The sequence below is a fragment of the Gopherus flavomarginatus genome, chromosome 11, assembly GCF_025201925.1.
Source record: "Gopherus flavomarginatus isolate rGopFla2 chromosome 11, rGopFla2.mat.asm, whole genome shotgun sequence".
In the NCBI taxonomy this organism is placed as follows: Eukaryota; Metazoa; Chordata; order Testudines; family Testudinidae; genus Gopherus; species Gopherus flavomarginatus.
In genome coordinates, this window is record NC_066627.1 from 1,584,311 (window position 1) to 1,597,793 (window position 13,483).

Sequence of the window (13,483 nt, forward strand, 5' to 3'; positions counted from 1 at the left end):
TGGCTGAGTAGTTTTCTGTTCCCTGAGTGACCAGAGCAGGGCTGCACTAGAGTAATCAGGAACCTGCTAGAACCAATTAAGGCAGACAGGCTGATTAGATCACCTGCAGCTAATCAAGGCAGGCTAATCAGGGCACCTGGGTTTAAAAAGGAGCTCACTCCAGTCAGACGAGGAGGAGCCAGAGGAGAGGAAGTGCGTGTGAGGAGCTGGGAGCAAGAGGCACAAGGAGCTGAGAGTGAGAGGCTGTGCTGCTGGAGAACTACGGAGTACAAGTGTTATCAGACACCAGGAGGAAGGTCCTGTGGTGAGGATAAAGAAGGTGTTTGGAGGAGGCCATGGGGAAGTAGCCCAGGGACGTGTAGCTGTCATGCAGCTGTTACAGGAGGCACTATAGACAGCTGCAATCCACAGGGCCCTGGGCTGGAACCCGGGGTAGAGGGCGGGCCCAGGTTCCCCCCAAACCTCCCAACTCCTGATCAGACACAGGAGGAGTTGACCCAGACTGTGGGGAAGATCACTGAGATGAGCAAATCTGCCAATAAGCGCAGGACCCACCAAGGTAGAGGAGGAACTTTGTCACAACTGGTTTCAGGGGTGGGATCTGGTGTGCACAGCGCGGCAGAAGAAGGAAGGTGATTTAAAACAAGAAAAGGTAGAGGGTTTATTATTTTTTTAACTGCAATGGATGACTTAGTATGGGCACTGATACAAGCTACAGCAGCTCAGCAGGAAGCTACCCGTGTCCAGACAGCTGCCCAACAGGAGGCAGTGTGGCTGCAGCAAGAGACTAATCGCCTGCTGACGGACCAGGCTTCTCAAGACCGAGCTATGTTGCGGGAACTGGTAAACCAGGTAAAGACCCTTACAGAGCTGAACCATGGCCATGATAGGACACAGATCATACGGACCAGCCATTGGCTGCAGAAAATGATGCAGGAAGTTGATGTAGAGGCATGCCTTCTGGCCTTTGAGAGGACAGCCCTACGGGAGGCCTGGCCTTGAGATCAGTGGTCTGGCATCCTTGCCCCAATCCTGTGTGGGGAGGCCCAGAAGGCTTACTATGATCTGCCTGAAAAGGCTGCAGCAGACTACCCCCAGCTGAAAGCAGAGATCCTGGCTGGATCTGGGGTAATGACTGCAGTACGGGCCCAGTAGTATCACGAGTGGAGGTACCAGGAAAACAAAACCCCGCGGTCCCAATTGTATGACCTCATCCATCTCACATGAAAGTGGTTGCGAACGGAGTCCCGGAGTCTGAAAGAGATACTAGAGGTTCTGGTCATTGACTGATACATGAGGGGACTTCCCCCAGACCTTCGTGCCTGAGTAAGCCAGAACGAAACCTCCACCTGTGATGAGGTTGTTGCACTGGTAGAAAGGCGAAGGACAGCGAGGGAGCTGACCCGACCAGTTAAGGAAGAGGCACCCAGGGTTAAACTAGCAGTACCAAGCCCTAGAGCTCGAGTGACGGGGCCACCAGGGGAGCCCAGGTGGAAAAAGAGAGGGGCTAAAGGCTCACCAGAAGCCACAAAGAGTCAGAGCACGGAGGGAGAAGAGGATCGTGATGTTAGACTGCCCAAACCGAGAGACCGGGGAATGCCTAAGGTCCCATACAGATGTTATGCCTGTGGGGAGTGAGGACATATAGCTGCAGTGTCCCAATGCTGAGGAGCTGATGCAGTGTAACCTGGGGAACTGGGCAGACCCATGCTCCCTAATCCACCTTGTGGGGGTCTCACTAACCCCACATATGTACACCAGACCAGTAAAGCTAAATGGGGTAGAGACCACGGCACTGGTTGATTTGGGGAGTGCTATCACGCTTGTCTCAGGGAAGCTTGTGAAGTGTAGTCAGCTGCTGCGGGCTAAGCGTACGGGGATAACATGCGTCCATGGGACAGTTGGTTATTACTCCACCATCCCAGTAAAACTCGAAATTCAGGGGAACACCACTGAGGTAGCAGCAGGTGTAGTCCCTAAACTCCCATACCCGGTGCTCATAGGGAGGGACTTCCCAGGGTTTGGAGACTTACTCCCAGTAGGAGGATTGGAGAAAGAGGGGAATCCTGAAGTTAGTGAGGCCTCCATAGTAGACTGTCAACCCCCAGTCTTCTCTGAAATATCCCCAGATTTATTTTCCATTCCCAGACAGGGTAAAAAAGTCAAAAAGGGAAAGGAGGGCAGCTAAGGCCTTGGGAACCCGAATACTGACTCAAAGTCAGTGGCTCGCTCTCGTAGGTAGGTGGACCCAAGCAGCTGAAAAGGAGGCCAACCCGGAGGGAGAAGCACCCGAGTCTGACCCCCACTCTAACGCTTCTGAACCTGTAGAGGCAACAGAGACTGGGCCCCTAGATCTTGGGCAGATTAGCCCCGGGAGAAGAAATTTTGGACAGGACCAGGCTGAAGACCCAAGGTATGACAACATTAGGAAGGAAGTGACTGACATAGATGGGGTCCCCGTGGAAGAGAAAACCCAGGGCCCAGGACCTTACTTCATAATGAAGAAGAATCTCTTATACCAGGTTGCACCAGTACAGGGGCAGAAGATACAGCAGATCCTAGTACCTCAAAAACACCAGAACGCTATATTATGTCTTGCTCATAGTCATCTTTTTGGAGGGCATTTGGGGGTAAAGAAGACCTTGGCACAAGTCCTACGACGGTTCTTCTGGCCCAGAGTACATGAAGAAGTGCGGAGGTACTGTGCATTCTGCCTGGAGTGTCAGCTGCACAGTCCCTATCCCCACCTGAGGGCACCTTTAGCACCCCTTCCCATCATAGAGGTCCCCTTTGAGTGAATAGCCATGGACCTAGTGGGACCCCGGGAGAAGACAGCTCGGGGCCACCAATATATACTTGTTGTTTTGGACTATGCTACTCGCTACCCAGAAGCCTTCCCCCTGTGGAACACAGCCTCTAAAACGATAGCCAAAGAGCTGGTGGGGATCTTTGCCCTAGTAGGGCTACCAAAGGAGATATTAACAGACCAAGGAGCCCCATTTATGTCAAAACTAATGAAGGACCTCTGTACGCTGCTCCATATACATACCCTGAGAATTTCAGTCTACCATCCACAGACTGATGGATCGGTAGAAAGGTTTAACCGAACCCTCAAGGCTATGATAAGGAAGGTGGTAAGTCAGGATGGGAAGGATTGGGAAGCCCTACTACCCTACCTTATGTTCGCTATCCAGGAGGTACCTCAGGCCTCAAGTAGGTTTTCCCCCTTCGAGTTATTATACGGATGTCACCCCCGTGGCATACCAGACATCGCCAAAGAGATCTGGGAAGAGGAACCCAATGAGGGGAGAAATATAATAGAACATGTAATACAGATGCTACACCAGATAGCCCGTGTCACCCCTATTGTACGGGAACATTTGGAAAAGGCCCAGGAGGCCCAGAGAACCTATTACAATCACCAGGCAAAAGTCCGACAGTTCCAACCAGGGGATCGGGTGATGGAATTGGTACCTATGGCAGAAAGCAAACTTCTGGCCCAATGTCAGGGGCCTTATGAGGTGGTTGAACCCATAGGGGAAGTAACCTACAAGGTGCGGCAGCCAGGACGCTGAAAACAAGAACAGATTTATCACATCAACCTTCTGAAACCTTGGCATGAACAAGAGCCATGCATAACTATCCGAAAAGACCTAACCCAGGAAAACAAGCCTTCCAAACAGGTGAGAGTGTCTCCCGATTTAACACCAGACCAGAAGAATGAGGTGTCTGAGATGATCTTCCGGAACCAAGATGTGTTCTAGACAAAACCAGGTCGAACAACCGAGATGTATCACCACATCGTCACGAACCCTGGGGCCAGAATAATAATGAGGCCCTATCAGGTGCCCGCGGCCAAAAGGGAGGAAATAAAAGCAGAAGTAAAAAAAATGCTGGAGTTGGGGATCATCGAAGAATCCCACAGTCAGTGGTCCAGCCCAGTCGTGCTGGTGCTCAAACCTGATGGCACCACAAGGTTTTGCAACGACTTCCGGAGACTAAATGAAGTATCCCAGATTGATGCATACCCCATACCTGGCATAGATGAGCTAGTGGACCGTCTGGGTAATGCCCAATACTTGACTACTCTAGACTTGACAAAGGGGTACTGGCAGATTCCTCTTGAGGAAGACGCAAAGGAAAAGACTGAGTTCTCTACACCAGAGGGTCTTTTTCAATATACTGTCCTCCCTTTTGGACTACATGGGGGCCCAGCTACTTTCCAGGACCTCATGGACAAGCTATTATGACTGCATAACAGTTATGCTGCTGCCTACTTGGACGATGTGGTCATTCATACCCCAGACTGGGAAACGCACCTAGAGAAGGTGGAGGTAGTCCTTGATACCTTCAGGCGAGCTGGTCTTACAGCAAACCCTGCCAAGTGCGCTGTAGGGTTTACAGAGGCTAAATATCTTGGCTACATTGTGGGAAAAGGTCTGGTAAAACCCCAAGTGAACAAGTTGGAGGCCATCCAAAATTGGCTGTGACCACATCGCAAGAAACAAGTCCGGGAATTCCTAGGTGTAGTGGGGTATTACCAATGATTTATCCCTCACTTTGCCACAAGGGCAAGCCCCCTGACAGACCTAGTGAAAGCCCGTGGACATGATCTGGTAAGGTGGTCTAATGCAGCAGAGGAAGCATTCACAGACCTAAGGACTGCCCTCTGCAGTAACCCCATACTGATAGCCCCTGATTTCACCAAGGAATTTATCCTGAAGACGGATGCATCGGAAGTAGGGTTGGGGGCCATTCTATCACAGATGGTCGGGGAGGAGGATCACCCAATTGTCTATCTCAGTAGGAAACTCCTTCCGAGGGAACAAAAATATGCAGTGGTGGAGAGAGAGTGCCTTGCCATGAAATGGGCCATGGAAGCATTGCGCTACTACTTGCTCTGGAGCAGATTTGTCCTCGTGACCGACCATGCCCCTCTCCAATGGATGCAGCGGAACAAGGAGAAGAACATAAGGGTGACCAGGTGGTTCTTATCCCTCCAACCTTTCCAGTTCCATGTGCAACACAGAGCAGGGAGCCATCACGGCAATGTCGATGGCTTGTCACGTGTGCACAGTCTGGCATCCCAAGCTGCCCAACCCCTTGGTTTTGAGCAGGGGGGAGGGATATGTGACAGACCCAGACCAGTGTGGTACAGGAGTCTGGTAGAGGGCAAATATACTGGTCACTGGCTGAGTAGTTTTCTGTTCCCTGAGTGACCAGGGCAGGGGCTGCACTAGAGTAATCAGGAACCTGCTAGAACCAATTAAGGCAGACAGGCTGATTAGAACATCTGCAGCCAATCAAGGCAGGCTAATCAGGGCACCTGGGTTTAAAAAGGAGCTCACTCCAGTCAGACGAGGAGGAGCCAGAGGAGAGGAAGTGCGTGTGAGGAGCTGGGAGCAAGAGGCACAAGGAGCTGAGAGTGAGAGGGTGTGCTGCTGGAGAACTATGGAGTACAAGCGTTATCAGGCACCAGGAGGAAGGTCCTGTGGTGAGGATAAAGAAGGTGTTTGGAGGAGGCCATGGGGAAGTAGCCCAGGGAGTTGTAGCTGTCATGCAGCTGTTACAGGAGGCACTATAGACAGCTGCAATCCACTGGGCCCTGGGCTGGAACCCGGAGTAGAGGGCAGGCCCGGGTTCCCCCAAAACCTCCCAACTCCTGATCAGACACAGGAGGACTGTGGGGAAGATCACTGAGATGAGCAAATCTGCCAATAAGCGCAGGACCCACCAAGGTAGAGGAGGAACTTTGTCACAAGAGTCATAACAGCACAAAGCACATTTAGGACACACAAACAGTTGTAAGAACCAACTTTTAAACAAGCAACAGAAAATGACCAGTTCATAAGGCAATTTTTTTTCAAACAAAAAAAATCACCAATTGCCATCAGTTTGAGAGACACACTAGTTGTTGCTATGGTACCCATTACGATGATGTCTACCTTCCAAGCAATCATTACTGTTTTTACTCTTACAACCCCCCATTGAGTAAGGAAAGCCAAATTAATTACAAATTAATTAGATGAAGAAATGAGATATAGAGACACTAAATTGCTTTGTGACAGGTTTGGTCACAGAGATCTCCTTGGGACTGTCACCTGAAGTACTGAAATTACCTCTGAGCCCATTTTCTCTACCAGCTCGGTACTCCAGAACCCTGCCTTGTTGAGCCAGAGGTGCTAGCCTGCTGCAACACAGACTCAGAATTTAACTAAAAACAGTTCAGCAGGTTACCTTTCTCCAGCATCCAGGCACCTAGCTCTGAATGGGATCCAAACCCCACATAAATCCATTTTACTCTATATAAAGCTTATACAGGGTAAATTCATAAATTGTTCAACCTCTAGTTCACTGGCAGAGAGATCTGCACAGCTATTTGCTCCCTCAGGTATTAATCACTTACTCTGGGCTTACTAATAAACAGAAGTGATTTTATTAAGTAGCAAAAGTAGGATTTAAATGGTTTCAGGTAATAACAGCCAGAACAAAGTAAATTACAAAGCAAAATAAAACAAAACACACAAGTCTGAGCCTAATACATTAAGAAACTCAATACAGGTAAATCTCACCCTCCGAGATGTCCAATAAGCTTCTTTCACAGACTAGACTCCTTCTTAGTCTGGCCCAATGCTTTCCCTGGTACTGTCTTTGTTAGAGCCAGCAGACATCCAAGGTGGTAAGCAGGGGTTTTCTCATGACTGGCAGCCCCCTTTGTCCTGCTCCACCCCTTTATGGCTTTGGCACAAGGTGGGAATTTTTGTCTGTGCTTGTCCACACCCCCACCTCATCAGTGGAAAAGTACCAGATTAAGATGGATTCCAATATCATGTGACATGGTCACATGTCACTGTAAGACCCTTAGTCTCCATTCTTCCTGGGATGTCCCACACATACACTGGAAGGTCTGCAGATAAATAAACCATTTACAACCAATTGTCCTAGTCAGTGGGAGCCATCAAGATTCTAAGCCACCGTTAATGGCCCATACTTTGCATAATTACAATAGTTATACTTCATATTTCTAACTTCAGATACAAGCATGATACATGTATACAAATAGGAGGAATATATTCAGTAGGTTATAACCTTCGTTATGATACCTCACAAGAGACCTTTTGCATAAAGCATATTCCAGTTACATCATATTCACACGCCTAAGCACATTTCCATAAAACATATGGAGTGCAACATCACAGGCTTGTTAAAGGTGAGACAGGGAGAGTAAAGCAAAGAACTGATCCAGGAACTCCAGAAGGCAATGGCTTCTATTTTAAGAATTTTTGTTCTGCTGCTCAGCACCATCATAAAATATCAGGAATGGGGTTGGGATTTTCAAAGGGACCCATGGGAATTAGGCAGGGGTGAAAGTAACTGAAAGGACTTACCGGTATGCCGGAGTCCTGAGCAGGGCTGTGGTGTCAACTGGAAGAGGTGAGGCCTTTCAAGGTTTAAAGATCCTGGGGCTCTGGCTGTGGCTGGGAGCCCCAGGGCCTTTAAATTACCCCAGAGCTCCCAGCTGCAGAGGCGGCTGGGAGCCTCGGGGCTCAGGGAAGAATTAAAGGGCCCAGGGCTCCAGCAGCCACGGAGCTCTGGGCCCTTTAAATCCCTGTGGGAGCCCGGCTGCTGGAGCTCTGGTTTGGATTTAAAGGGTCCAGGGCTCCCCGCAGCGGCTGGAACTCTGGGCCCTTTAAATCCCCAAAGCGGAAGCCGGTCCAGTCTGGCACAGTGTACTTTCTCTTGCAGGTATGCTGTGCTGGACCATACTGTCTTACTTTTGCCTCTGGAACTAGGTACCCAACTCCCATTCAGTTTCAACAGCAGCTGGGAAAAACTCTCCGTTAGAGTCATTTGAAAATAAGAGTCTAAAATATGAAATGCCTATAGAGGTGTACTGAGGTTATGGGTAAATCTCTGCTCTTTCAAGCACTGAAGAATTAAGGGTAGGTAGATAGATAGATAGATAGATAGATAGATAGATATGGGTATCTATGGGGATGGATGGATAGATAGATGCATGTCTATGGGGATGGATAGATTGATAGATAGATAGATAGGAATTCTTTGCTCTTTAATATAGTTCTCTTTCCAATCTCCAGGCTTTCACCTTCCACACACCATTAAATATTGGGGTCTTTACAAAACCCTGCGCTCTGGCCAATGGCCTTCCTCACTGCCTCCTGAACTTGCCTGTTCCTCAGGCTGTATATGAAGGGGTTGAGCAGAGGAGACACCACCGTGTTGAGAACAGCCACAGTCTTGCTGAGGTCCAGCCCGCCACTCCACATAGGTTTGACATACATGAAGATGCAACTCCCGTAGGTGATGGAGACCACGATGATGTGAGAGGTGCAGGTGGAGAAAGTTTTCTGCCTCCCATGGCCAGATGGGACGTGCATCACGGTGGAGATGATCTTGATGTAGGACACAAGGGTGATTGCTAGAGTCCCCAGGAGTGAAAGCAGAGCTGTGATGAAGCCTATGCACTCTATGAGCCATGTGTCTGCACAGGCAAGCTTAATCAATGGTGTGCTGTCACAGAAGAAATGGTTAATCACATTCGGGCCACAGAAAGGCAACTGGAACAGTACAATCGTCGGAGCAATAATAATCAGTATTCCTCCAATCCAAGAGCCCAATGCCAAGATAGTGCAGACTTGACCACTCATGATGGCTGTGTATCGTAGAGGATTGCAGATGGCCACGTATCTATCAAAGGACATGGCTGCTAACAGAAGGAACTCAGTGGTACCCAGGATAAAATAGAGAAAGGATTGAGCAAAACACCCAGTTAAAGAAATGGTTTGACTGCCTAATGCCATGTTGGCCAATGCTTTTGGGATGATAACAGAGGTGAAGCTGATTTCTAGGAGGGAGAAGTTCTGGAGGAAGTAGTACATGGGGGTCTGCAGACGCTGGTCCACCAGAGTGATAGTGATGATAAGAATGTTGCCCGCGATGGTAAAGAGATAAGCAACTAGGAGCACCACAAAAATCAGGAGCTGTAGGCGGCGGTCATTGGTGAAACCCAAGAGGATGAACTCCACCACCGCAGTTCGGTTCTCCATCTTTCAACATACAAAAGCAGTTCAAGAACAGTGAATAGCACAATAGAGAAGAGGGAGTAGTCACAAGCCTACATCCCCAAGACCTCATTCTCCAAACCTGCCTTCCATCTGCATCTCTAGGGGTTTCTCTCAGCCCTCGTGTCTCTGCGTGGGTCTCCAATGTCCAGTATGAGTCCTAGGCCTTGTTCGGGCATTGTCACTGGAAGTCAGACTCCAGGGAAATTTTGAAGTCCTTGGGGAAGGACCTAGCACACACTCTCTAGCCTCTGGGAACTTCTGTAATAACAAAACGAACGTAACTGATCTTAATTATAATAATGGAGAAACTGAGCTTCAATCGATAGAGAAACTATATCTATAGTTAGATCCCTTTTCTCATAATGGAATGGGACAAGTCGAAAATCTGTTATGTTTTTAAGTTCCTCAGATCAGACACTATCCTTTGGAAATACATATATATGGAGTTACCAGAACAGCTGGGGCAGGCCGATGTCTGACTGGGGGATCAGCATCTGAGGTAATATACGGGCAACATTTCCAAAGGAGCCTAAAGGAGCTAGGCTCCCAAACCTTAATGATTTTCACACCAAGAAGTACATTCATAACAAGAATTGTGTGGTTTTGTTTTATGCAAAGCTCAGATTGTGGAGAGATTGCTGCCCATCATGCTGCCCAGTGTTGCCCCATTGTTTCCTTGTGCTTCCCTGTCTGGCTGTATCTGTTTGTCAGTCTCTTGTCTTATAGAATTGAAGGAGTGGCAGGGACCTCGAAAGATCATCTAGTTCAGTTTCCTGCGCTCATGGCAGGCTACATCTTATCTAGAACATCTCTGACAGTGTTTGTCTAACCTGCTTTTAAAAATCTCCAGTGAAGATTCCACAACCTCCCTAGGCAATTTATGCCAGGAAGTTTTTCCTAATGTCCAACCTCAGCCGCCCTTGCTGCAATTTAAGCCCCTTGCTTCTTGTCCTACTCTCAGAGGTTAAGGAGAACAAATTTTCTCCCTTGTCCTTGTAACAACCTTTTATGGACTTGAAAACTGTTATCATGTCCCCTCTCAGTCTTCTATTCTCTAGACTAAACAAACCCAATTGTTTCAATCTTCCCTCATAGGTCATGTTTTCTAGACCTTTAATCATTTGTGATGCTCTTCTGTGGATTCTCTCCAATTTCTCCACAACTTTCCTGAAATGTGGTACCCAGAACGGGACACAATACTCCAGCTGAGCCCTAATCAGTGCGGAGCAGAGCAGAAGAATTACTTCTCCTGTCTTGCTTACAACACTCCTGCTAATACATCCCGGAATGATGTTTGCTTTTTTTTGCAACAGCGTTACACTGCTGACTTATATTTAGCTTGTGATCCAGAATAACCCGCAGATCCCTTTCCGCAGTGCTCCTTCCTAGGCAGTCATTTCCCATTTTGTACTGTGAGCTGTTTGGGAGAAGGACCCTGTTTTGTTCGGTGTTTGTACAACCCAATGGGGTCCTGTTCCATGACTAGGGCACATAGGTGCTACCTCAATACAATTCATATGTAGAATAATAACAATTAGCCTGTGGAACTCACTGACACAAGATGTCATTGAGGTTCAGAGTATAGTTTAACAGGCTTAATAAAAGGCTTCAATATTTACATGAATAAGAAGAACACCCCATGCACGTCCATCAGAGACGATGTTTTCAACCAGTTTGAAAGGACTATAAATCCTATTGCTTCAGGGGATAAGCCAACTTTATTGACTCATTTTTAGCAGGACCAGGGTTTTGGCCACCTGTGTGTTCTATCTAAGGACAGTCTGAATATTCAAGGCTTTGTCTTACATAGGATCCTATCACCCCCACTCTCTTGTTCTGATTTTCACACTTGCTGTCTGGTCACCCAAGGTCTATCAGTCCCTAAACTGGGGCTTGTCACAGTTCAGGGAAACTGCACCTGTATTCCCCCAAGAAGTCCACTCTAGGCTCCCAGCTTTTCAGCTGTCACTTTTCTTGGGCAGAGACCCACGACTCTCACCTTCCTGTCTGGTGTTTTCCAGGCTGCACAGTGCCCTGCAGGCGCTGTGAATTCTCCAGCTGGTCAGACTGCCTCAGCAGGTCGGCTTTGTCTTCTCCTCAGAGCCTTTCAACTGTGTAGCCAACCATAGGTGTAAGCTATCACCTAGTCCTGTCTAAGCAAGCACATTTATTCTTAAAGTGAAAACATTAAAACATTAACATTACAGAGAAAACATTAAACCAATAGAAGACCCTGCATGCATGCTAAGAAGCACTAATCAGCCAGCCAGTATTCCCCTCCCAGGGCAAAGTTTCAAAAGGGCGCATCTTTGCATAACTGGTAATTTGCATTCATCTCCCCCCAAGATATTTCCTAGGAACCCCACTTTACTCTGTTTGTCCAGCACACTGTTTAAAATAGTCCTTTTACACTCATAACCCTTCCCCAGGGAGCCCCATGAGAGACAATCTCATAGTCACTGTCACGGAGTCACCGGGCGATGCTCTGGAACTGCTCCCCACCAAGCCAGTCAGGACTTTGGGGAGCCTCCTCTCCCTTGGAGCAGACTTGTTCAGGGCAAGAAGCTCACACGTCTTCACCTCCTGGGTCTCTCCTTGGAGCATTCAGCATCCTCTGCCCCTCCATGCGCTTCCCACAGCGAGTCCACCCCAGCGGGGTCCTGGGGAAGCCACCGGGTTCTGCACCCCCACTTTGCAGTCAGACGTGACTCTCAGCCAGCCAGTAACACAGAGGTTTATTCGATGACAGGAACAGGGTCTAAAACAGAGCTTGTAGAGACAGCGAACCGGACCCCTCGGCTGGGTCCATTCTGGGGGGCAGTGAGCCAGACCCCCAGGTCTGCCCTCCACCCTTGACCCCAGCCAGCTCCAGACTAACAACCCCTCCCAGCCCCTCCTCTCTGCTCAGCCCCTTTCCCGGGCCAGGAGGTCACCTGATCCTTTTGTCTCCAACACCTTCAGCTGGCACCTTTGCAAAGCAGGGGCCCAGGCCATCAGTTGCTAGGAGACAGAGTGTCAGGCATTTAGGTGCACTGGTCCTTTGCTCTGCCAGATACTTAAGAACTGCCATGGGGACACTGAGGCACCAACACAGTACTCAGAGAAAACATTAAGAACTTTCCCAGTTCGTCACATCTTTCCTCCCTTCGAGACCGAACTGAGCGAGGTCACTCCTGCCAGTGACCTGGGGAAGTTCGAACCCACCAACGTTCCCATGGATGCCCCAGCATCTCTCCCATTCCTTGGTGTGAGTTACACCAGGACAGTCCAGTCTCACGCCCTCCCTTAGGTCGGGTGTGCTTGATGGCACTTGCAGGCCGCATGTGGGAAGGTTTATGCAGCTTGAACCCTTTTGCTACCCCAATACCTCTGGGGTCCAAACTGGGACGGGGTCTTCTCCCAGCACTTAAGAGCCCCCATCTTGGCCTTGGCCAGCTCTGGGCTTGGACAGCCGCTTCCCACTTTGTGGCCCAGACACAACACCTCTGCCGTCCCCACTTGCACTTTCCAGCTTTTAACGTCAGTCCCACCTCCTTGAGGAAGCCCAGCCCCCTCTTCACCTGGGACACCTGTTCCTCCCAGGTCTGGCTAAAGATGCACATGTTATCAGTGTCTGCCAGGGCCAAGTTCTCCATCGCCCTCTGCTTGTCTAGAATCTCCCCAGGCCTAGGCATGGGGTCGGCACCAGACACTGTGATGGCTTTAAGCTTTTGATAGCCCCCATAAAACCAGATAATCCTGTCTCCCTTGGGGATCAGCCCCACGGGTGAGGCCCATGGGCTGTAAAACGGCTGGATCCCATCTAAAGCCAGCAGGTCCTTGACCTCTCTCTTCAGGTTCTGGGCTGCTTTCCCAGTGACTCTGAATGGAGAACACCTGATGGGGAGATTGGCTCCCACCTCAGGGAAGAGATCCCCCAGGGGGTCTTCCCCCTTCTCCTCCCAATCCTTCCTTTCCGGGTCCAGGGGTCCCCTCACTCTCCTCCCATCCAGCAGCTCGAACAGGAAGAACCCTGTGGATTCCTGGGGCACCACCAGCTGCCTCCCGATTCCCCCCAGTTCTACTTCCCCTTGGGGAGCCCATTCCCAGTACAGGAATCCCTTCTCCTGCAGGACTCTGTCCCTGCAGCCTTCCCCAAGGGGGTTTGCAGCGCTGTGGCCAGCAAGTTCCCTCAGCTTCTCCAAGGAGGGATCCCTCTGCAGCTCGGTCTGGGATTCAGCGGCTGGGGCAGGGAGTGGGACCTGCTCCCTTTCACTGGCTGGGATTGGGGTCACAGCCCCCCTGAGCCCTGTCCCTGGTAGCTTCCTCCCTGCTGTGTAATCACTTTCCAGCAGCAGGTCTGGACCAGGCAAACCTGTTTGGCAGCCGACCTGGCCTGCCTGGGTGTCCCCCCACTC

The 13,483-nt window shown here is 49.6% G+C and overlaps 1 protein-coding gene across 1 annotated transcript; it reads right to left on the bottom strand.

Moving 5' to 3' along the window:
- Nucleotides 1-5,187: 5,187 nt before the first annotated feature.
- LOC127031879 (olfactory receptor 49-like) lies at nt 5,188-9,068 on the bottom strand (the record flags this gene model as incomplete). Its single annotated transcript, XM_050918894.1, has 2 exons — nt 8,153-9,068; nt 5,188-5,204 (listed from the first exon to the last, which is right to left on the bottom strand). Coding segments are annotated over exons 1-2 (933 nt in total), but the record flags the coding sequence as incomplete, so codon positions are not given.
- Nucleotides 9,069-13,483: the final 4,415 nt, after the last annotated feature.